Source organism: Folsomia candida, unplaced genomic scaffold, assembly GCF_002217175.1.
Source record: "Folsomia candida strain VU population unplaced genomic scaffold, ASM221717v1 Fcan01_Sc019, whole genome shotgun sequence".
In the NCBI taxonomy this organism is placed as follows: Eukaryota; Metazoa; Arthropoda; class Collembola; order Entomobryomorpha; family Isotomidae; genus Folsomia; species Folsomia candida.
Window position 1 is genome coordinate 1,302,194 of NW_019091211.1, and position 24,354 is coordinate 1,326,547.

Sequence of the window (24,354 nt, forward strand, 5' to 3'; positions counted from 1 at the left end):
ACGCTTACAAAATCTCGTAAGCGTCGTAAGTATTTTACGATACGAAGAATACTAAGGATACGAAGAAATAATGAATACCCTCAATGAGTATGAATAGATAGATCAATACATAAACATATGTATGTATACACATGAATTACAAATACATGTATGCAGCGATACAATAAGTTGTCAGTGTTGTCACCTTGTCACTGTATGTATGGTGTCCTACATTGTGCTCGCGCTCATGTGCACACGCTCCTCTGCTCGCGCTCATCCGCACACCCTCGATTGCACACCTACACATTTTGCACACGGATGATTCTGCACACCCTCATCGGCACACCCTCAACTGCACACGCACACATTCTGCTCACCAATCATTCTGCACACCTAATTATTCTTGGTTAACATTTATGAGGGGTTTCGACTATGTATGCGTAGTCCTAGGAAATATTTTTCCTAGGACTAAATTGGACAGAATAATTTTATTACTAATATTTAATGACGGTAGTTCAGTATGGTTTAAATTTAATTACAATTTACTAATTGTTAGTTGATACTTCTAAATTTCGAAAATATATTGGATGTCTTAATTTACCTATATAAGATACATACTTGAATGAAAGGATCGACACCTACATATACCAAAATGACCACAATACAGGACTTATTCAACAAACTGATGGAATTTCCGTGTAAAATGCGCTTTTCGTCAATTGCGGCCAAAATACTTGTGATCATCCTTATAACCTTCATAAATTTTAACAAAGAATAATTAGGTGTGCAGAATGATTGGTGAGCAGAATGTGTACGTGAGCAGTTAAGGGTGTGCCGATGAGGGTGTGCAGAATCATCAATGTGCAAAATGTGTTGGTGTGCAATCGAGGGTGTGCCGATGAGCGTGAGCAGATGAGCGAGTGCATATGAGCGCGAGCAATTTACCGGTAATCGTATGTATGACATACAGTGACAAGGTGACAACACTGACAGAATAAGGTACATGCTGCATTATGCACCGTGCGCATACATATACAGTGTATGTATATACAGTGTATGTATGTGTCTTTTAATAGATATTGACAATTGTGAAGTGTTAAAATTTGTCCACATGCATAAACCAGTTCTCCAATAATAACCACTTTGCATTAAATAAGCGTTTGTCATCTTAAAGCAAATATGTACCTACATAGGTCATGCATTTATGAATGTTTTAAGAAAACATGCATGTATCTGCACTTAACTTTTTATAAGCTTGGGAGTCACATGTATATAAATATGTATAACGAAATCAGTCAAATTAATGACTGTGGAATACTTGTCATGTACTCAACTTATGTTAATCAAGGGACGTTCGTAAACTTGGTAATGCAAAGAAGGGTGGGTGGGTAGTCACGGCCCAATGATATCGTTCCCATGTGGCACATGTTGAAAAGGGGTGGTGGGTAAAAATTGTAAATATGTATACAGAAAAAACGAGGAAAGTCCAAAGTTAATTGTTTTTATCTAATCTCATAATTATGGCAGTGATAACGTTTCAACATGATACAAATATTGGAGTAGGAAAATTGTCTGATATATGTCCTGCCTAATTAATTATGCACGTCCATAAGAAGTATAAAAATACCACGCAGAAAGTAGTTTCTTATTCAGTCCTAATGAAAAACATTCAACAAATTATTTTTAGTATGTATTATGCATTGTATTATGTATTTTAGTATGTATACGTGCTTAATAAAACTAATTTGGTGAAGCTTTTTTTTACAGAGATGTACTTACATCTCTGTATTTATGATTTCACAAGCAGTTTTATGTGCGTCAGAAGTAAGAATGCATTGCGAGGATTTCTAGTTCCATCAATTTTTTTTAAAATTAAATTAATTATTATAGGATTTGTGTAATTTTAAAAGGTCAGAATTTTAGTTTTGTTAAAGTTACGTACTATTTACACAAGTCAAAGGGAAATGTTCACCTTGTGCGCCGTATTAATTTTTGTGGCCATCAGTGTCTATTATTTTCTTTGGGGGGGACGATAATTCCAACGAACCTCCTGGTAAATGTGTACATAAAGTTTTATAAAACATAACAAGGTATTTAGGAAATATTTCAATTTCAAAATTTCCAGGTCCCAAACCATGGCCAATTATTGGAAATCTATTACATTTGGGGAACGCGTCGGATGACTCGACATTGGCGATGGGAATACTGGCGGAAAAGTATGGAGAAATATATTCGTTAAAGATGGGATTCAAAAAAACGGGTGTGTAATTTTTATTTTTGGTCCATTTTTGCCTTCATATATATGACATATGTACATGCATACATATTTATTTACATGAAGACTATTCACGCCATGCACATGTACTGTACAGGCGTAACTGGTTTTCGTACCTACAGTAAAAGGTCGACCAGATTCCGGCAGTAGATACATATACTATATATTTGTAACGACGTACTGATACTGATATGCAAATAGTACAAGCAAAATTAAAAATTCTGCATAGTAAATTTAAATACATGCACCATATGACATTTCCAATTTGCAGAAAAATAAAACTTTATAATATGCTAATTTTTCCTTATTACCCATACTTGCAAAAGTTTAAAACATTCAGAAACTTTCACTGTTAGAAGTAAGCAAAATTAAAATTAGCAACCTTTCATTTCCTTTAGTCATCCTTACATCTATGGAAGCCATGAAGACCATTTTCACAAACGAGGCTGCTTTTGGACGTGATATTACAGGAATGAGCGGAGACAGAATTTTACACAAAAATATCGGCATTGCTTCATCAACCGGGAAAATGTGGGAAAAGACGAGAACTTGGACGTTTAGAACGTTAAAAGACTTCGGTTTCGGAAAATCCTTGGATATGGAATGTTTCATTAAAGTTTGTAATTTTTGGTGGTTAATGAAAATACTAAATTTCACCTTTGTAAATATGTACATACATAAAAATTTTCAGACCGCATCACAATCCTTGTTTGCCGATATTGATAGTAAAATTGAGACGCAAAGTGGGGTCATTGAAATTGATCGGTACTTTAACGCGTCCATTCTCGCCATAATGTGGAAAATGATCGTGGGTCGCATTATCCCGGAGGATGAGCCCAATATGGAAGCTATATCGGAAAAAGGACATGCGTTCATGCGGAGTGGCGTCCTCGGGATGGGAATCGTCAACGCTTATCCATTTTTGAGACACATTTTCCCAAAAACCTTGGGATATACTGTGCAGATGGACTATTTTACAACATGTAACAGGGTTGGAAAGGTGAAATTTGTACAATTTCTAAATATTTACTCCAAATCTAAAATACTTAGATAATTATTTAGAAAATTTGCGAGATTTTGCAACTGTCTAAATTTTTTTTCATTAAGTACTGATATTTATTTATTTAGGTAATCGTGATAAACTTTTTATCATCAAAATATATATTTTGTTTTTTTTCAGCATCTTTTCCTTGAGATGGAAAATGAGTTAAACTCGTCCCAATTGACTTCCCATCACAATTCTTTACTTGAAAAATTCGTTCAAAATTATACTGCAGGAAATGATCCCGAGTTGTTTAATTGTATGTGTCACAAACAATTGAAAAACTAAATTTACTGATAGTTGGTTTTTGTAAACAATTCTTGCCATAAATAATTTTAGGTGAAAACTTCCAACTAATATTTCAAGATCTCCTCCTCGGAAGTACAGACACATCCGCGACATTCATGGAAATCGTCGTCCTTTACCTCATTGTTTATCCGGCCGTTCAGGAGAAAGTGTATCAAGAAATTTTACGCGTTTCCCCCAACGGAAGAGATATCAGTTATTCGGATCGGAAAGAGTAGAGAATTAACGTTTATAAAGAATTTCGAAAATATTGAGACATTTCACGGTGTGAACTTCACGCAGTCATTGGTAGCTTGTAAAATCCGTAAATTTTGTAAAATAATTTTACAAAATGAAAAAACAAGTTTACAAAAAAACTTTGCAAACTAATTTCCCTAGAAACCATTGTAAAAGTTTTCAAATTTACTGAATATTATACGGATTTAACAAGCCCTACGCGTGAATTGCCTCATTACAGATATGTATGTACCTTATCAATTGCCTTTTGCTAAACAGTATGCCATACACGCAAGCCTACTTTTTGGAAACACATCGAAAAGCGAGAATGCTCCAAAACCTATTGCCAAGAGTCGCCCTGACCGATATACCGTATAAGAACTACATTATTAAAAAGGTGCATTTTTGGCACACATTTATGTAACAATGAAAATTATCTGTGTATCGTTTACATGCAAATTTTTCGCTGACAGGGTACCCTCATAATTTGCGATACGAGATTATATTACGAGGACAAGGAGAGATGGGGGGACCCTGAGGAATTCCGACCGGAGCGATTCATTGGCGAAAATGGAGAACTTATAAATGCGTCGAGCGTCATGCCATTTTCGTTCGGTAAAATACTAAACTAAAGTTTTTTGGAAATTGAAAATATTTAACTCTGTCGTCGTTAAATGTTTCATTGACACAGGAAAGAGAAACTGTCCTGGAGAACTGCAGGCAAATATTGTCGCATTTCTGATGGTCACCTCCCTCCTGAAAAAATACAAGTTAAGCGTCCCTGATGGAGAGGCAATGCCCAGATTGGATATGACAGTAGGAATCACAATGAAACCGCATCCATTTAAGGCAAAATTTGTGCGACGATAGATTTATCGGGTTTTGCCAGATGCAAATGGTAGTACATAATTTCATCATATGCATAGTCAATTTCAATGAATTTCAAGTGAATAATAATTTCTTAATGGGATTACGTATTCTGTTTGTATGCATCATATTTATTTTGAAATACTCATGTTAGCTTCCAGGTAAAGCGGATATGTTGAATTCCTATGGATCTATATTTTTCAGGTGTCTCGACCTAATTTACTCCAATTAATCGTACATTACCTTATTATGATTTTTTCTATATAAAAATATATCGGCTTTATTTATTACCTCAACAAAACAAATGTTTATACATACATACTTTTATAATCTACTAAACTAATTTTCTTCAAACCGTATAATTACATAATTTAAAAACTACAAATTAATGGGTTACAAGCAAATTTTACATTCCCAATTTTAAATTCTCAAGAAAAAATAATAATTTACGAAACATGTACAATATTAGCCACACATTTCAACACTTTAATTTTAAAATTACGATATGTAATGACAACGAAACAGGAAAGAGTTTCGCGAGTTACAAAGATTACATTTAAATATGTAGCAAACTCATCTAACGAGTAGACTTAAGACAAAGTTCGAAACTGTTTTAGTTAATTATGACGTATGAAGTACATTATCGTAGTCATATATATTACCGACAGTTTTGACAGGGCCAAATATTTTAAATATTTAACTGGTAAATCTAAATGTCTTCAAATTTATTGCATACTGCTACATCAGGAGCACAGATTAAATATAATATTATGAAAGGATGAAATTAACTCATAAATATGATTTAAAATAGGGAAGGGGTGCTGCATGTTCTTGCTAAATAGAAACTCGAACGTACACATTTTAGAACCTTAAAGACAAATTCTTCAGTAGTCTACATAATTGCACCATGTCAACTTTTCATTGTAACCATGAATGAATATGTATTACATGTATTCATACAAGTAGTAAAATTAGGATTACAGACGATTAAGAAGGTATCTAATTAATGTAATAAAAGAACATTAAATAATTAATATACGTACGTATAAGTGACGTATAGAGAACAGATCGTGAAGTATAAGATCGATTGAGATTTGTCAATAATATCTCAACAATCTAACAAAGAGACCTAAATACTGAGGATGTGTTGATACAGATTCGCCACTGGCATATGCAGGATGAAAATTATGGAGATGTTGCTTATGCGTATATAAATATATAATTAAAATGAATGCTGTGTTTATTATATGTATTACCAAGAGGACATAGAAGACGTGGATTTCGGTCATTAATGCGAAGTGGGTATTGTTATCAACATGTACGTATCCGTGTGTTACTCTTATCAGGATGAGTTATGCATAGTGGTTCGATTTGCCGTGTTCATTTCCTCATTTTTCACCCCCGGGTGTGGATTATGTTAACCTGGACAAAGAAAATAGTAAAAATATATGAAGTTAAGACTTAAATTTAACGATATATGGCCAAATCCTGATAAAAATAATAAGTTTGAAAAATAAACTAACTTTGCAGATTGTAGTTCATCTAATGTAATCCATTCGTATTATCGTCTTCGAATGGAAATGGTGAGCTGATTAATTTCTGTAATTTAAACAAGCAATTGTTAGTTATGTAACAAATTGGTAATTTATAGCTCATACAATATTCATGCATATTTATAGTTGGTTGAATCTACGCACACATAAATACATACATACGTAGGTTGTCTTCTCAGATAATAATCACAAAAGTACAAAGACAGATAAGTAGATTGAACACAAAATCATTACTTCGTAGGTGTATTTTCAGATAGATACAAATAATTAACATAGGTATATATTTTGTCTGGTATCTATCTATATACAAGCAACTCAAGTCATACTTCCTTATTATTTCGAAACCTTTACTCAAGACAAACCTTATGAATTCAAATGAAAAGGAAATTTTTAATTTAGTGAAATTTTGAGTGAGGAATGTGGAATGTTCCGTGTTAATAAAATATTTACTTCTCTGACCGGTTAGATGTTTCCTTCCTAGTACCCTTTGCATGTCTCCCATCTCGACAACCATTTAGGAAGGTATAACTCTGCCAATTTATCTCTTCAGTTGGTACACAAGAACACAGTTGTAGTACAAATTCACGCGAAAAACGACACAATTTATTCAACGCACCAGTTCAGTCGGGATGAAAGCTTGAACTGATATCAGAAAATGGGAAGCGTCCCTTTTCGTTGGAGTCAAATCTACTTCGTTGTGCATGTGGTGAACTCTTTGACGCGTTACCCTTCCGTTAAGGGTTCTGTAGTTCTTGACGCCACGAATTGAAAATTGTGTACTATTTAAATCAAGTCTGTGTTGCACTTGCAGGCAGGCCACTCCACTCGCTAGAGAAAGAGGTTTTTGATGAATATGTACTTGGACCCTTGAAGAAATTTATAGTTATAAAAATGAGTGACTATCCATACCTACATACCTAAATATAAGGTACATATATTTATTAAAACTCACTATTTCTCACAAGAAGAAGAACCATCTAGATTGGAAACGGAGAAGAAAGGGTGTAAGTAGGATTTAGCAGAAAGAGACCATTTAGAAATTTTATTCTAAAAATAAATGAAAAAAGGTTTCACATTTCTTGGAGGCATTAAATTTTTGTATTTCATAAAATTCGACGGTTGATGGTACCTACTATAGTAGACTAATCTACATATATATCTACAAATATTGTATTTTTCCTGATAAAAATTAGTTTAGGGAGCTGCAACCCTCTATTGCTATTGTATATTTAAAATCATTCATACAATGAGAAATACGAAAATCCTGAAATTGATTCCTAACAATAAATTTGCATACTTACATACAATGGAGGTCCCCACCTAACGTGTGCTCACAGATTTTGACCAAACTAATTTCAATTGATCACAAGTTTAATTAATATGAAATTTACAAACGACATTCTCTGCCATTCGGCTGAGATATTTGCATCCGAGAAGGAGAAAATGCGCAGGAAATTTGGAAAATGTACATTTTGTCAACTTTAGCCTCGTTGTGATCGATTGTCACTAATTTGCTCAAGATATGTTTGTCATACGTTTGGAGACCTCCATTGTTAGTCGATGATGTGCATATTTACGCTGATTTCTAATTGCATTAAAATATAGGTGTGTGGCAAGTATATTAAAATGATTACGTGGAAACACCCATTTGGCAAATAGAAAATTCCATGATTATCCCAGTACATACATACTTTAATAAATTACTTATCTCAAAAAAACTGCAGCTACGTAAAAGTGTCGATCCTGAAAACCAATACAAATTATGGGGTCAAATCTTCCAGGGAAAATCGTCGCTCCCACTTTGCAGAAACATTCCTTACTCTCAGGGGCGTATCTCCCCTTCCGAATTTTACAATTATCCGGTTATTTCCCATTATCCCTTCACTCTTCAAAAAATACACTCTCCATTTACAAACCTGCATGGCACCGGTGTCCTTCCACCCTTTGGATCCTCATCATAATCATAATTACTTTTCTTCTCACATTTATTTCTGCCTTGCTGGGAAATAATAACGTCGCTAGTCAGGCCTTAACAGTGTTTGCGAACCGGGGACGAAGCACAATAATTCTTACCAGCACCGTGTGGGGATTTTGCTGCGTCTTCTGCCCATTTTTCTGTAGGGTAGACCTTTTAACTAAACGTGCCCGATTTGCAAAATTTTGCGAAAACTATTTCCAACTCGTTGAAAAATTTCAAAATCTGGACTCAACCTTTGAGAAAAATTGTGAAAAACATGTCGGAAATAATAGGGCAAAACTTATTCTGCACTTAATCCTCCATTTGATCACTACTTTTATTCATACCGGATTATATACCCAGTCCCGGTTAAGATTTCAAGATTCCTTTAGCAGAACTAATGTTATAGATACGACGCGAAATTTGCTATATGCCGGCAACACGGCGTTGACCGGTTTCTCACTTCATGGGTTAATTTATTTCGTGTCCAGTTACGAATTTGGAATAACCGAGTTGTTAAAATGTTTGGAAAATCATGAATTAAAAGTGCACGACGTGGTCAAAGTGTATCTTTCGTTGGATAAAAATGTCACCCAATTTATAAGCATGTTTAGCACGTTTCTTAACATTAATGTCGTCTACGTCTTTGTTTATCTTCTTTATGACTTTTACTTTGTATATATTGCAATTGAACTTGGGAATTTTGTGCTGGGATTTATAACCGCAGTTCAGATTTTAATTACAATCTGGTATTTTTATTTGTTGTCCAATTCTGCCAGTGGTTTGGCCAACGTGAGCAAAATGTTTTGTAAAATGGTAAAATATTTGTATCTTAAAGAAGAAATGGGACAAGGTAAATTTGTGAAGGTTACGGAACGATTTCAGGTACAGAATATTTTATTTTCGAATGTTTGAAATTTCCTGAACATAAATTTACACAACTTTATTTCTGAACATTTAGAATCCTAACTCGATGCCTTTATTGGATTCAATTTGTATAGAAAATTCTGCTTTCCGTTTGGACTTGCGTCTTTTGTTGTCAGTAAGTCAATTCTGGATCTATTTCAGATACATACATAAATTTACTAAATTTGTACACACATAATACAAAATATGTACATTAGTATTAGTTAATAGACATTTTAATTAATTTTACAGATGCTGGCTACAATTACGACCTATCTCGTCGTAATTGTTCAATTCCAGTCTGGAGACAGGTCTTAATCACATTATCATTTCCATCTTTTGCCGAGAAGTATTACATATTAAATAGTTAATTAAATACATAAGTATATTTATTGGTAACTCTGTACATATGTATGTATGAACATGCATATTTACATATGTATATATCGATAGCATAACATGTAGAGAATTGAATGATGAATAAATCTAAGTAATTTACTGATACTCAAGAATTATATGGCACGACTAAAATCGTGGGCGTACTCACGTCAACGTGGTACGTCGTGTCCCAATAATTTAGTAAATGGTTTAAACAATCTTGTGAATTTAAATTGTCAATTTTCTGAGTAAATTTGGGAACAAAAATCACAAAGTTGGCATCTCTCAAGATTTCGTTATAATGTACATTAGTTAACATGCTGAATTTATTACTACGAGCCATGCAAACGTTGCAGTTTAGTACTTCACCCGACCAGTAACCTAGTCATTATAATTCGTCATTGGACCTAATATCGTATTAATCCACGATTGTGGAAGTGAGTATGTACTGGCAAACAGCTCTGGCTATTTATCAGCCTACAAAATGTTTATATCTGCTGCGTGAAGGCATGCACGACGAAGATGAAATATCCATGAATTACTTCCGCGATGAAGAGCAGGCCCAAAATTATAGTTCCGACGTCAAGAAAGCATAACACGCCAAATACGATACCGACGAGGAGAAAGAGACCGATGTTGACAATCATCCATATTTTACACTTTCTCTGAATTTTCTAATATTCCGAAAGTTATAACAAATAATTTTAATTGTCCATTTAAAATATTTCAATTAAATTAATTAACTCACGTCGCGAGCCCCTTTGAATAAGTTTATAGACGCCATGAGCAGCAGTATCAAAGTGATAATGATGCTTGTAAATATTATAAGATTTACCCACACTAAAATATGTAAATAAATATGTAAGTAAAAAAATAAATCATACATATGAATCATATGTATGATTTATTTTTTAATGCACCAAATATAATGCACCAAAAATTATTCTTACTCGGAAATGGGATAATTTCGCCTTGTTCGGATTTTTTAGCTTTCTTGTTTATCGCGTCACCATTTTTTTCAGGCGGATGTGTGACATCTTGTGGTTGCAAATCTCTAGACCATGACCGGATATCAAATTTGCCGGTGGGAGATGCACCATCAAATTCGTTAGGATTTTCATCGTCAGAAGAGGGCTTCAACATTAGATCGCCTCCATGTCGCCCAATTATTGCCGTGAAGCCAACCACGGCAGCGATATATATCACCTGCAAATTTATGAATCTTATTTATGAATTTTGGCAGGTTTCTTAAGCATGCATATGCAAATTTTTTGAGGGTATTCATTATTCTTTCGTGCTCTTAGCATTCTTCTTATCGTAAAATAAGGTTCGATGGTTATGAGATTTTGCAAGCGTCATGTAAGATTTTGCAATTAAAAATCGCTTTAAGGATTTTATGAAGCTTTACTCTTTTTATTCGTAAACTATTTTAAATACGATACTAAAGATACGAAGGAATTATGAATACATTCTCTCAGACTTTATGAGGTCATAATTTCCTCAATGAATAATTTCACTCACAACTTGGAACAAGGCGATTGATTTGGTAGCCGTTTTTAATGGCATGAATCCCAAGCAAAGTTTTTTTTCTTGGGCTTCCGCAGCAGAAGGCACGTCCATTTTGTTTTGTCAAATTTTATTAATCTTTGTGAGGAATTTGCAAATTAATTCACAAATTGTTCAGCTAGGTATGCGCTTAAGTTATATATAAATTGGTACATATGTAAATAAATAAGTCGATTATATGTATTCATGGTAAATTACTTAATTACACATATTTAATGAGAGGAAGATTTTTTTGCGTGCAAGCTGTTCAAGATTATTGCTTAACTGAATTACGCGAAGTTTGCAAGGTCCTATTGTACATAAACGGTTTTTAAGAATTAACATGAAAATGAAAATAAACAGTTTTTCTGGAAAATCGCAGACGAGTATTTTGGGAAGACGCCGGGAGCAGAACATAAGATAATGTATGTATGTACATATGCAAATGTGTACACACTGCATACATACATATTAAAAGTACTCACTCATACACATGTTAGCAGATGTTGATCAATTATGTACCATTGCCAATATCGATTCCTTGCCGGTGGTAAGTTTTAAAAATGCTGTGCAAGTCAGTTTGCAAATTTATGCTTTCCTAATGGTGTTTATCATGCATCATAATTTTTGCGAACTTAATAAAATAAGTTCTACTTTTTCTCGTTTAGGAATGTTAGACATGCCAAAATAAACAAGTTGCGCATTTATGAAAGGAAGCAGAACAGAACATATGTATTTGCATGCATACATACAGTGGCATCAAGATAACCTTACACCGCCGAATCGCCAGTTTTTGAACGCACAATCTCAGGCTGAATTCCGCATAAATCGCCAAAAAATGAGGGTCTCGTTTTTACTTTGGTGACCGTAATATTTGATCGTTTGAGGTCATATTTGGCACACATATTGCCAATTATATTCCCCAAGGTGGTTTTCAAGGATTTTAACCTAGGTCACCTGCGTGACCTTCCAGAAATCACAAAATTTTTTGCATAATATTTGGTTTTTACACTCTAGTGACTGAACTTTTCGACCTTTTGAGGTCATATTTGGCACACGGACTCGCAACCATATTCCCCAGGGTGGTTTTCAAGGATGTTGAGCTAGGTCACTTCAGTGACCCCACAGAGGTCATTCAAGTTTTATGACCTCTGTAGGATCACAGAAGTGATCTGGGTCAAAATTCCTGAAAACAACCCTAGGGAATATGATAACCAGTGTGTTTGCCGAGTTTGAGCTCAAAAGGTCAAAAAGTACGGTCACTAGAGTGCAAAAACGGCCCAAGGTCATAAAACTTGAATGACCTCTGTAGGGTCACTGAAGTGACCTAGCTCAAAATCCTTGAGAACCAACGTGGGGAATATGGTTGCGAGTCCGTGTGGTAAGTTTGACCTCAAAAGGTCAAAAATAACGGTCACTAGAGTGTAAAAACCAAATATTATGCAAAAAGTTATGTGAATTGTGGAAGGTCACGCAGATGACCTAGGTCAAAATCCTTGAAAACCACCCTGGGGAATGTGATTGGCAATATGTGTGCCAAATATGACCTGAATCGGTCAAATATTACGGTCACCAAAGTGACCCTCATTTTTAAGCGATTTGTGCGGGATTGAGCCTGTCGTTGTGCTCGCATGGCCTTGAGATTCGGCGGTAAGGTTATCTTGATGCCACTGTACATGTTTTAGAGTTTAATTTTATTCAGGATGCAGTTAATACTAATTAATCCCCCGAGTAAAAATTTGAACGGGCCTTCCTGCAGAAATTCGGTTCAAGTTTCCGGTTCAAGTTTCCGCAAACTTTATGCACTGAAATTTGTACAGAAAAAAATATAGTACTATACACTTTCATTTCTGCAGAATATGTAAAACCAGGAGAGGTTATCTTAAGGATTTGTAAAAAAAATTGTGCAAAATATTTACAATATGCAACGAGGTTTACTGAAATATTCGACACTGTCATGTCATTTCTAACTTGGCCAAGTTAGTTCAATCAGCCTAAATATTACCAAGAACCTGATGGAATGAAACTACGCAAATACTAAATATTAAAATAGTCTTCTAATCTTAAGCTTAAGTATGCACTAAAGAAAAAAAATATGTAAGTCTATCAAATATTCCACATTCTTAAATAATTAAATTTATGTCATGTCCACATATGTATGCCCTAAAAGCCTATCCAGTCACGAATACTGAAAATATCACATTGTATTTCTGCCTAAGCCCAAGCGGCTACTAAAAACATTAATATCACTTCATTTTCAAAAATTAAGCTAGTCAATATGTGCATCAAACTGGGCATGCAAGCACGCAATAGTACATGATTATGTATGTACAGACATACATAATTTATTTTTCGTCTTTCTCCACGTATGCAAATAGGTACATAAATACACTCACTCAAGTTGATTAGAAAAGGAAAACTTTTTTGTAGTATTATCATCACAGATGAGCAGACAGTAAAGTTCCAGTGAAGTCGATGCGCTTATTTTCAGTCATATTTTTGGTGAAACTCACCAGCAAAGATACATAAAATTTGTCTAAATGTACATACATACAAATTTTCTTACTTTTTTGGTGATTCCATCATTCAATTTAATTAAAGTTTGTATAACCAACATTGCGCTTCACCCGAGGAAGGGAAAGTTATTGACAAAATCCTTACAAACTTGCTTGTCGTCTCTCTCTGCGTATGAAAACTCACTCAAGTTAATTAGAAAAGGAAATCACATACTTTCTGCAATAGTACAATATCAGACCAGATGTGCATAAAGTAAAGTTCCATGGAAGCTGAAGTATGTATTTTCAGTCATTTTTCGGTGAAACTCGTCAGGAACGATCTAGAAATAATTTTATCATAAAATTTAATTAAAGGATAACCTAAATTTCTGTAAAAAAAAGAACAGAACCAGTAAACCAAAAACTTTTTATCAAAAATGAATTCGTGCATTCGAATCCTTGTTACCATTGCAACCATCCAATCTCTCTCCGCTTCGCCCGAGGAAGCGAAAATTATTGACAAAATCCTCACAAACTACAACAAACTGACCAGACCTGTGGCCCGACATGATGCCAAGGTGACCGTCGAGATTGGGATGACCCTCCTCCAAATTATTCAAGTTGACGAAAAACAGCAAATTATCACGATCAACGCTTGGTTACATAACCACTGGTCGGACGCAGCCCTTATTTGGGATCCTTTGCAGCACGATAACATCACCATGGTCCGTATTCCCGCGAATTTGATCTGGCATCCTGACGTCATGTTGCATCGTACCGCAAATGAGCAAATGTTCCAGGCGGCTCAACACCGCGGTGAGCAGAACGCCAACATCATGAGTGACGGACTGGTCGTCTTTGTTCCCGCCATGATTATCAAAACCATCTGCAAAATGGACGTGACCTGGTTTCCGTTTGACAGTCAGAGTTGCCACTTTCAGTTTGGCAGTTGGACATATTCAGAGCGGGAGTTTGATTTACAAATCGTCACTAACATGAGCGACCCTACCGACGTTTCAGAGTATGTGGCGAATGGAGAGTGGAAACTGGTGGCTTTTACGGTTTCGAGGATTAATCGGAAGTACGACTGTTGTGAGGATAGATATCCGTCCGTCCTGTTCAAAATTGAGATCAAGAGAGAGATATTGTATTACTGGTTTAACTTGATTGTCCCGGCGGGACTTATAGGTAAGTTCATTGGTACTTGGTAAGGCTAGATGGGGCAAAATAATGGGGGTATTAGCATCACTCAGAAACGTCGCTTTGCAAATTTGTCGTGTTGGCGAAATTGTATGTTTTACATGAAAATACATAATCCGAAAATGAAAGGAGAAATGAAGATTCCAGGTGACGACGAGTTTGCGAAAAGTAGTTTACGGCAATAATGGATACCGTTTTGTGTTGCATATTGATTTCATGAAAAAATAAGAGATTGCGATTGGTTGTCATATCGCTACTCCTTGTAATCATCTCAAAGTTGCAAAGACATGTTTCGAAGCGACGTTTACGGCCTTTGCGAAGTTGACATGAATACCCGCAATGTCTAATTTTCCGAAATTTTTCGAAATTTTCCCAGAAATTCTGACATTAAAAAATTCCGCCATAAGGCCTAATATACTCGTCATTTTAGCGTCATTTTCATTTCATTTTCACGATCAACTCAATTTATACTTTTTCGGTTTCATTTTGCTTTCAAGAAAAATTAACGCCATGCCAACAGCAAACTGATTGCAATTTATAGTTGCATTCATTACATTTTGCTTTCATTTTGGTTTCATTTTCATGCCGATTTCCAAAGTTGAAAGTGTTTCAACTTTTGGAAAATTAAAACGGCGTTAATTTCTTTATAATCAACTGTAACTATGGTTGCACTATATCAGGCTGCATTGTAGGGTTTGTTTATTTTATTTTTACTTGTTATATCATGTATCCTAGGTTTTATTTTGTGACATATTAAATATTTTTATTTTATTTTGCTTTTCTGAACCGTAGTTTAGGGCAACAATTAAGATTCCTTTCAAATTCATGATTTTAATTTTTAGTTGCTGTGAAAGCAAAATGAAATGATCGGAAAATTAATGTTTCATGAATTTCTGTGAAATAGTATCAATTACAAAGATGAAAATGACGCGAAAGCTATAGTGAAATTAAAACTAAATGAAAATGAAATGACGAGTATAAACACGGGGTAACGTGTTTAATTTTCTGTCCAGGATTTCTTGCCGTACTTGGATTCACACTTCCGCCCGATTCCACTGAAAAATTATCGCTCGGCGTCACCGTCTTGTTCTCCTTGATTGTCTTTATCAATGTCATCTCTGAATCCATGCCGTCCACATCGGATGGAATTCCTTTGCTGGGAACGTACTTTAATTGTGTCATGTTCGCCATTGCATCCTCCGTTGTGAGCACGATTGTTGTCAACGTGCGTATCAGAAGTCAACACGGTCCGCAAAGGATTGGGAGGAAAACTCAAGTCGTGTTGCTCCGCTGGTTGCCATGGTTACTCCGGATCGACGTAAGGAGGAAACCGAATGAGGAGCAAATTCAAAAAATAAATAAGGTTGGGAAAAGCGATCTAAAAGCTAATCTTCACCCGGACGTGGATTCGATTAAAACTGAAGTTGTTGGAAATGTGGACAAAGACGAGTTACGGGAACAATGGATGTTTGCAGCGGTCGTGGTGGAGCGATTGTGCTTCGTCATATCAATCTGTTTTGCATTTGTTTCAACTGCGATTATGCTAATCTCGGCGTATACCGAGGACTAAATTAAACACTAGCATTATTTGTGTCGTAAAATGTATTTACGCTTAATTTTTCATTATATGTACTCAGAAATCATCAAATTCTATTATTTATCTCATGTCGCTGGTGTATCAATCAAGCACAAATAGATTTATTCCACAATGTATTTAATAATATTGTGTTTACTTGCATAAAATTTATAAGAAATTATGCAAACATGCGCACGTACATACATGCATAAATTCGTGTGTAATATACTGAAACTCAGAATTTTTTATTTGCGATATGCATAAAGATGATAACTACGCGTTAAGTAAACCTTTTGCTTACTTATGTACATATGTACACACATATGCACGTACTTATTGCATAACTAGTAATTTAAACTGCAAGTCAAAATTAAGGACAATAGATACAATTTTTATATCTGAATTGTAAACTGTAAACACGGAATTTAAGCAACCTCTGGTCATTTAACAATTTAAATGTCCATTCATAAGCAAATTTAGTTCAGGTTTCAGTAACTTGTGGTAAAGGTACATGTATGCAAATTAATATTTAGTTTTGCTTGATTATGGAACGGTTAGCAAGTGTTCTTCTTTTTCTCATATTTCCACTGAATACTTCAACCGAGCTTAATACTACTCAAGGCCGGATTTCGAATGAATTTTGTAAGTCGGATATGCGGGTGTATTCACGTCGACATCTTACTTTGCAAAACACCCCAATTTTGTTGACAAATTTGCGAATAAAAATCCCATGATTTTATATTTAACAAAAATTTTGAGGAGAATAGTGCAAATTTCACAATATTCAAAAGTCGCATACCTATATTGATATTGATATTTTTAATTTAAAAGTTTTTCAATGTTGTCGTGAATGAGCCCATCGTTAAAGTATTCACTTTACCTAAAAATGTAGTAAATTTTTTTAAACTTACAATGGAGGCGCAAACCATGTTCAACGCAGATAATTTTCTGACCATGTTAGTTTGGAAGAGCAAGTCTTTAGAAACAACATTTGGCTTGGCACTTGCGCAGATGCGCAAAATTCGGCACGTTATAGGCGCCGCAAGTTCGCAAAAACATGATTTTTCAAGCACGGTCTTACGCGAGCTCAGTTTTTTTCCGTCTATGTCACTCACTCTTTCACTTCCACGCGAGGGCATTGACCCCGCAACCTTTCATCCGCATTTTCCATCAATAATTCCGAATTGTTATATTTTTAACTATAAATTTTGGAATTCATTTCCCCCAATTTCATAATTTTAATAATTTTAATATTCCCCAAAATAATTTTTATTACTTGTTCAGAAAACTTTTGACTGTGAAGATACAGATCCGATGCAGAGCAGAGGAAGAATAAACTGCAGAAATTCTTGTCCAAAAATCTTATAAAATTACGAAATTACGGGTGAATTAATTCCAAAATTTGTAGTTAAAAATATAACAATTCGGAATTATTGGTGAAAAATGGGGATGAAGAAGGATTACGACGTCAATATCCTCGCGTCGGAGCGAGAGAGTGAGCGACAGAGACGGAAAAAAGCTGAGCTCGCGTACGACCGTGCATGAAAAATCATGCGTTTTTGCGAACTTCCGGCGCCCATAACGTGCCGAATTTTGCGCATCTGCGCAAGTGTCCAGCCAAATGTTCTTTCTAAAGACTTGCTCTTCCAAACTAACATGGTCAAAACATTATCTGGGCTGAACATGGTTTGCGCCTCCATTGTTAATTATGTATCCATAATTTCAGGCAAAACAAAAGTAGAATGTGGCAAGTATAGCACAAGACCCAATCGGGAATCGAATTGCATAATTGGAAAAGATCAGTGCAGTATTCACCCAACTTTGGGGACTTTTGTAAATTTTAATAGGAGTGTAAGTACGTTAAGATATAACTCTAATCGATGAAAAATAATGTGTGTTATCTATTCCTCAGGATATTAATTTTCCGACGGTACAGTTGGCCATCTTTATCAAAAGACCGACACCATTTATAGAAGAGTTCTTTGAAAAAGTCGTAAATCTTGACTACCCCAAGAAAAATTTAGGCATCTTTTTGTACAATGGTGTAATTTTATTTCACTACATAATTTGTATAATGGGCCTACTCACGTCAACTTTTTACGTACTTCACATAGTAGGATTTATCTCGCAAATATTTTGTTAAATAATAACCATAATGCTGGACAAATTCCATACTTTTCCCGTAGCAAGTTTTGCGAAATCAACAAAACATCACACAGCAATTTCCAAGCTATGTGACAGTTTTCGTGAGTATGTCCAATATTAAATATTATGACATTCATACAGTTCTTGCAGATGCGGAATTTTATAAGCGCGTGCAGATCACCTATTTCATAAGAATCTTGTAAATTATTTTGCAAAATTACCGATTCTAAGGACTGTCTGAATTTTCTCCTTTTTATTTTACCTGAAACCTGACATTAAATAAAATACAGGCGCTATACCATGGCCATCAAGTGGATAATTTTCGGCATAAATATTCAAAATTCTATCAAAGTTTTACGTCACTTGGAAGTCGGACTAGAATTGGTGACAATGACGCTAGAAGAATAGCTGTGTAAGTTAAAGTTAAGTTTATGCTATCATGTGGGTAAAATGCGATATCTTATTAAAAAATACATTAATACTTTTACAGAGATGAAGCCATCGCAAATGAGTTCGAATATTTCTTTAGCCTCAATTCCGACGCACATTTGGATAATCCTGCCACCCTAAAAATCTTAATTGGCGAAGGTAAAAAAGGAATTATTTCACCCATGCTGATACGTCCATATTCTGGCTGGTCCAACTTTTGGGGTGCTATTAACCACGACGGGTATTACGCCAGGTCAAAAGATTATGTGAGCATTGTTAAACGAAATGTAACGTAAGTGCTAAATGTTCAATTACCTATCGTGCAGTTTATGTGTAACCGATTTGCAAATTCGTGTTTTTACGTATTTTCTAGAGGAGTATGGAAAGTCCCATTTTTATCCGGAGCGTATCTCATGAGTTATGATATTTTTAGAAATTCTACTCTTCGACCAAAATACACGAATAATTTCCTAATTCCGGAGTTAGCATTTTGTTTAAATAATAGAATCAGGAATATTCCTATGTTTGTCTCAAACGTGGTGGAATTTGGACATTTGGTAAATAATTTTCGCAAGTTTTTCCAGTATTTAAATAGTTTTGCTAATCTGGCTCCTAAATTGTGCGATTTGGTGTAAATTTCCATCCAACAATTGCCACCCACCAATTTCCACTCGACAATTGCCACTGTTGACCAATTGCCATCCACCATTTGCCACTCCACAATTGCCACTTTTTATCAATTGCCATCCATCAATTTCCACTCGACAATTTCTGCTGTGGTGGGAATTGTTCAATTCCCACCTTTGCATTTTTTGTGTAACACCACGAAGTCATTCATGCCCCTGTAACAGAGGTTTTGGCTATGCTTATCCCAAGATATGCTATCACTGATAAAACAATAATTAAACATAATTACCGACAAAGTCTGCACTCAGTGTCGAGTTTTATCTAGAAGATAAAACAAAGTTGTAGAATATAAAATATTCCACAAATAGCTGACCCATTCCTCTCTTCCAACGGCCAACTGATTAGAACAGATCAGCAAAAGACCAGAGACCTAGACCGTACGGGCCAAAAACTATTTTACCCTGACCGTAAAGTTCTAAAAATCTTCCTTTCATTCTTTCATGGGCCTTAACGCACTCACTTGCCAAATTATTCACAATTTTCCGAATTCGAAACAAAAATTTTGCTGGAGACGCTGTTCACTGCCACACGACCAGATATATTCAGACAATGTAACATGCCTCATCGTGTGGCTCACTGCATAAAGATTTCAATGGATATGGGTGATGTTTTTTTATTATTTTTTTTCTCTACCCTTCCTTATCTTGTTAAACATTAAATTAAATAGATTTTATGGGTGATTTCGTGGTATGATATGCTACATAAATAATGCAAAGGTGGGAATTGGCATAGAGCGGAAATTGGTGGATGGCAATTGGGAAACAGTGGCAATTGTGGAGTGGCAAATGGTGGATGGCAATTGGTCAAGAGTGGCAATTGTCGAGTGGCAATTGGTGGGTGGCAATTGTTGGATGGAAAAGTGCACAATACCAATTGTGCATGCTGTAAATAACAAATAATTTTTAACATCTACAAATTTCATATTTAGATTAATTCAGACAATTTTGACATTACACGAATACATGCCGAGTTGTATGAATTATTCGACAACCGATACGATTGGGAGAAGAGATATCTACACGCGGACTGGAGTAGTGTTCTCAATGTGAATCAGTCTTTGGTCGAAATTATGAAAAATCCTGAAACAATGGTAAATACTTAGATTGCGATGTGCAATCTATGCAATTTACACTGTAAGAATGTTATTCTTCATATTTTTAAATAGCCCTGCCCCGACGTTTTCTGGGTCCCTTTAGTCACCCCAAGTTTTTGTGAGGAACTTATCGACGAAATGGAGGTGTATGGAAAATGGTTTATGGGGCTAAATTATGTACATAAAGATTTTGCTTTAAAACTCGGTTCGTATTATTATTCATTATATTAATTAAATTAAAATTTTAACACAAATTAAGGACCATCGTGCCGAGGGTGGCGCCACGGAGGACGCTCCAACGGTGGACATTCACCTGTATGAGATTGGATTTGGAGACGTTTGGTTAGAATTTCTTCGCCTGTACGTCGTTCCACTACAAGTTAAGCTATTCATGGATAATTTACCATACGTGAGTTATTTTACACATGTAAAAATGCAAAACTAGGGCACAAATTTGCATCAATGATTCAAAAATTGTATTCCTTTTCCAGCCACCAATCGCTAAAATGAACTTTGTCGTCCGCTATAAACCTGATGAACAGGCGTATCTAAAGCCTCATCATGACAAATCCACCTACACCGTAAATATCGCGTTGAACAAGGGAGGAGGAATTGATTTCGAGGTATTCACCAAATACCAATTGTCGTCAGGCTTGATATTCTTATCCAAATCACTTGTGACCCGATCTGCAGGGTGGAGGATGCCGATTTACACGGTATAATTGTTCCATTGATCATTCCAAAGTTGGACACGCTTTGATCCATCCAGGAAAATTGACACATGAACACGAAGGTCTATCAATATTGAGTGGAACCAGGTTGATAAAAGTGCACTGATTTATGACAAACTGAAGTGCAGTAATTTGTACTAATTCATTTAATTTTCTGACAGGTATATCCTTGTCTCATTTGTGGATCCCTAAGCAATGGAAGAATTAATGCTCATTAATTAGAATCAAGATTTAAAATAAAGATATAAATTACCAATATGTACATATGTACATTCAGCTACATTTACAGATACCACTGCTAATGAGTAGTTCCACAGAATTTGTACATTTGTACCCGCATGCATGTATGAATATATGTATGTACCTACATATGCACATTTTTCTCTAAATATATCACGTTGTAACGAAATTTCACAATAAAATATCGCATAGTAAGCACATGTAGTCAACGACAAAATATCTAATTGAGAAACATAAAACTGCAGCATACGTATGTATGTACATAAATATGACGGAGATCACAAAACATGTTCGTTGTACATTCGTTCCATTCCGTCCAGGGTCACTTCACTGCTTTATCCTGCGTGACAATCGGCCGGCTAACTTACCCAGCCTAAACACAGATGAAAATGCAAACATGTGTATTTAATTAAGTGATCAGAGAAGATTGATGAGATCTGTGCATGTGGTGATTGATATCTTGTGTACTTTCTTTACTTTGCTGATTATTAACAGGTGCCTAACAAAGTGACATTGAAATTTGCAGAAGGTTTGTACATATGTGCATAATTTGTTCTTTTTGATAAATGTTATGAATTACTATATACACAAAAATTAAGAGTAAAATTTGATGTATACTAATTCTCTGAATCTTCTGTAATTATTTAAAATTTCGGTTGTGCACCTCAGAAACCAAAATGAGCCAGGAGTCTGACACTGACGGATTGAAAGACTCCGAAGTACTGCCACCACAATTGGAAGAAGCCGTTTCATCTACAATTGTCCAGAAAATCGCTTCCGCTTACAAGCCTGATGCCATTGTGGTGTCATACTCCGTCAAACCTGGTACAAAACCAGGCGATAACTACATGTCGGTCATGTACGCGGTAGAAATCTTACTGAAAAATGGGAGCAATAACCCTGAAAATATTGATGTAATGCTCAAAACCATGCCGAAAAATCCACTCCGCATTAGAGAAATTAATGAAATGGCCGCATTTGTCAAGGAAGCGAACATGTATACTCAACTTTTCCCAGGGATGGTAAAATTCCAGGAGGGCAAGGGGTTGGAAAGGTCCCAAATATTTTCCGGGTGGCCGACCTGTTTCGCAACTTTTCAAAATGGTATAGATGACTACTTAGCGATGGAAGACTTGAGGGGAAAAGGGTTAGTATTAAAATATAAAATTATTTTAAAATTATTAGATAGAGTGGCGATTAACTCACATAACTGTAATCAACTAAACTCCGTGTGCAACTCCGTGTGCACAATTATGTTACAATTTTTTGCAAAATACAGCGATGCTTTTAATCCTGCAAGCTAATTTCCTTTACTAAACGGTCAATTTCGTATGCTAAGAATTTTACTGGGTTACAAAGATCGGCGTGAAACGCTGAAATATTTTACATAGCCTAAAATATGTACATCAGTAGCATGCGATAATTTAAATTGTACATATTACTAATCGTTGCTATTATTACTCCAGGTTTTACATGGCTGATCGCATCAACGGCCTGACGCCTCCACAAGTTCGTCTCCTCTTGCTAAACCTTGCTCAATTTCACGCCATCTCATACGCCCAATTTGGCGGTGACAGGACCGCCATAATGTCAAAGTACCCTTGGCTTGAAGAACGCATATTTCCCCCCGCGGATAAAATAGATCCAAATATGATATCCTGGATGAAATCGTCCATTGTCAATCTCTCCGACAGGATCCGTTCCGCCGGTCATGCACACGAGGCCGATTTAATGTCCAAAATTTATGGTGGCGACGACCCCAACGACACCACATTCTGGTCCGACATGAATTCCCTCGTGTCCGGAAATAAAAAACACGTTGTCATTAATCACGGCGACTGTTGGACGAATAATGTTCTGTTTCATGAGGACGGACGACTCAAATTTATAGACTTTCAAGCATCCCGATGCGCTCTAAGAGGTGTCGACCTAGCATATTTTATGCACACGAGTTTCTCCAATGAAGACTTGAACGAGAGAGAAGATTTCTACTTAAAATTGTATTACGACGAGTTTATCAGGTTTTTGGATAAGTTAGGTTTTGATACGAGTGGGGCGGGATTGTCGTGGGAGGATTTTATGGAGGAGTGGAAAGAATGCAAATTCTCTGGAGTTGTCATGGGCCTGTCCATGGCGCCGTTTATATGCGCCGAGGCCGATGTACTTCCCGATATGGAAAGTATGTGAATTTAGTATTTGAATATTTAAATTTTGTATTTGATTTTGATTCCAAAATCTGTTAGACTTAAGCCAAGACGATTATGGAGCGGATGCCGTGGACAAAATGATTGATCAAGTTGGCTGCGGAGAAGGGAGCGCGTCATGGAAGAAAATTTTTAATCTTGCCGTCAACCATTTACCAAGGTGTCGACAAACGTTGGAATATGCGAAGAAGGGATGAGCAATGATGCTTTTTTGCAGCTACAACTAATTTTGAATATCTTATTATTTTTATTATGACTCGAATAATAAATTTTGGAATGGTCAATGCTGGCTGACGCAGAAAAAGTGTGCTTACCAGTTTACTTGCTATATGTAAAGTGTGCATAAATAAAGTTGTGTAATTTTAAATCCAAGTCTAAATAAGGTAATTTATCAGTGACAATTATATCCTCTTACATATTAATTTTTTCTGTAACGTCGGGCCTACTGATGTCATGAATGCTAAACCTAACACGGCATGCAATTCATACAAATGCATACAATGTTTGCAAGTAAACGAGAAAATAATTGA

The 24,354-nt window shown here is 35.6% G+C and overlaps 5 protein-coding genes and 1 long non-coding RNA gene across 7 annotated transcripts; 4 read left to right on the forward strand and 2 right to left on the reverse strand.

The window, feature by feature from the left end:
- The first annotated feature begins 1,627 nt into the window (after nucleotides 1-1,627).
- Nucleotides 1,628-4,795, forward strand: LOC110857525 (methyl farnesoate epoxidase). Its single transcript, XM_022106114.2, has 9 exons — nucleotides 1,628-2,032; nucleotides 2,105-2,239; nucleotides 2,653-2,870; nucleotides 2,946-3,254; nucleotides 3,435-3,555; nucleotides 3,636-3,816; nucleotides 4,098-4,215; nucleotides 4,292-4,433; nucleotides 4,510-4,795. The coding sequence occupies exons 2-9, from the start codon at nucleotides 2,176-2,178 to the stop codon at nucleotides 4,686-4,688; spliced, it is 1,332 nt and encodes a 443-aa protein (XP_021961806.1). The 5' UTR covers nucleotides 1,628-2,032; nucleotides 2,105-2,175; the 3' UTR covers nucleotides 4,689-4,795.
- Nucleotides 4,796-5,595: 800 nt separating this feature from the next.
- On the reverse strand, nucleotides 5,596-7,101 carry LOC110857526. Its single transcript, XR_002548686.2, has 3 exons — nucleotides 6,689-7,101; nucleotides 6,209-6,284; nucleotides 5,596-6,107 (listed from the first exon to the last, which is right to left on the reverse strand). It is a non-coding gene; the product is annotated as an uncharacterized LOC110857526 (long non-coding RNA).
- A 1,952-nt stretch (nucleotides 7,102-9,053) lies between these two features.
- Nucleotides 9,054-11,770, reverse strand: LOC110857860. 2 transcript variants are annotated; one of them, XM_035858029.1, is made up of 5 exons: nucleotides 11,001-11,770; nucleotides 10,430-10,685; nucleotides 10,228-10,319; nucleotides 10,022-10,153; nucleotides 9,054-9,254 (listed from the first exon to the last, which is right to left on the reverse strand). In XM_035858029.1, exons 1-5 carry the CDS (start codon nucleotides 11,097-11,099, stop codon nucleotides 9,243-9,245), a joined length of 591 nt encoding a protein of 196 aa, XP_035713922.1. In that variant the 5' UTR covers nucleotides 11,100-11,770; the 3' UTR covers nucleotides 9,054-9,242. The 2 variants fall into 2 exon arrangements, with proteins under 2 accessions (XP_035713922.1, XP_021962165.1); XM_022106473.2 differs by having other exon boundaries at nucleotides 9,054-10,153; nucleotides 11,001-11,769.
- Nucleotides 11,771-13,486: 1,716 nt separating this feature from the next.
- On the forward strand, nucleotides 13,487-17,140 carry LOC110857861 (acetylcholine receptor subunit alpha-type acr-16). The gene is made up of 2 exons (XM_022106475.2): nucleotides 13,487-14,707; nucleotides 15,733-17,140. Exons 1-2 carry the CDS (start codon nucleotides 13,957-13,959, stop codon nucleotides 16,287-16,289), a joined length of 1,308 nt encoding a protein of 435 aa, XP_021962167.1. The 5' UTR covers nucleotides 13,487-13,956; the 3' UTR covers nucleotides 16,290-17,140.
- A 1,587-nt stretch (nucleotides 17,141-18,727) lies between these two features.
- On the forward strand, nucleotides 18,728-21,789 carry LOC110857862 (multifunctional procollagen lysine hydroxylase and glycosyltransferase LH3). Its single transcript, XM_035858136.1, has 9 exons — nucleotides 18,728-18,852; nucleotides 18,931-19,161; nucleotides 19,243-19,426; nucleotides 20,485-20,646; nucleotides 20,722-20,826; nucleotides 20,909-21,058; nucleotides 21,141-21,272; nucleotides 21,343-21,467; nucleotides 21,542-21,789. Exons 2-9 carry the CDS (start codon nucleotides 19,052-19,054, stop codon nucleotides 21,570-21,572), a joined length of 999 nt encoding a protein of 332 aa, XP_035714029.1. The 5' UTR covers nucleotides 18,728-18,852; nucleotides 18,931-19,051; the 3' UTR covers nucleotides 21,573-21,789.
- A 202-nt stretch (nucleotides 21,790-21,991) lies between these two features.
- On the forward strand, nucleotides 21,992-24,191 carry LOC110857863. The gene is made up of 4 exons (XM_022106477.2): nucleotides 21,992-22,149; nucleotides 22,290-22,767; nucleotides 23,087-23,799; nucleotides 23,864-24,191. The coding sequence occupies exons 2-4, from the start codon at nucleotides 22,298-22,300 to the stop codon at nucleotides 24,019-24,021; spliced, it is 1,341 nt and encodes a 446-aa protein (XP_021962169.1). The 5' UTR covers nucleotides 21,992-22,149; nucleotides 22,290-22,297; the 3' UTR covers nucleotides 24,022-24,191.
- The last annotated feature ends 163 nt before the right edge of the window (nucleotides 24,192-24,354 follow it).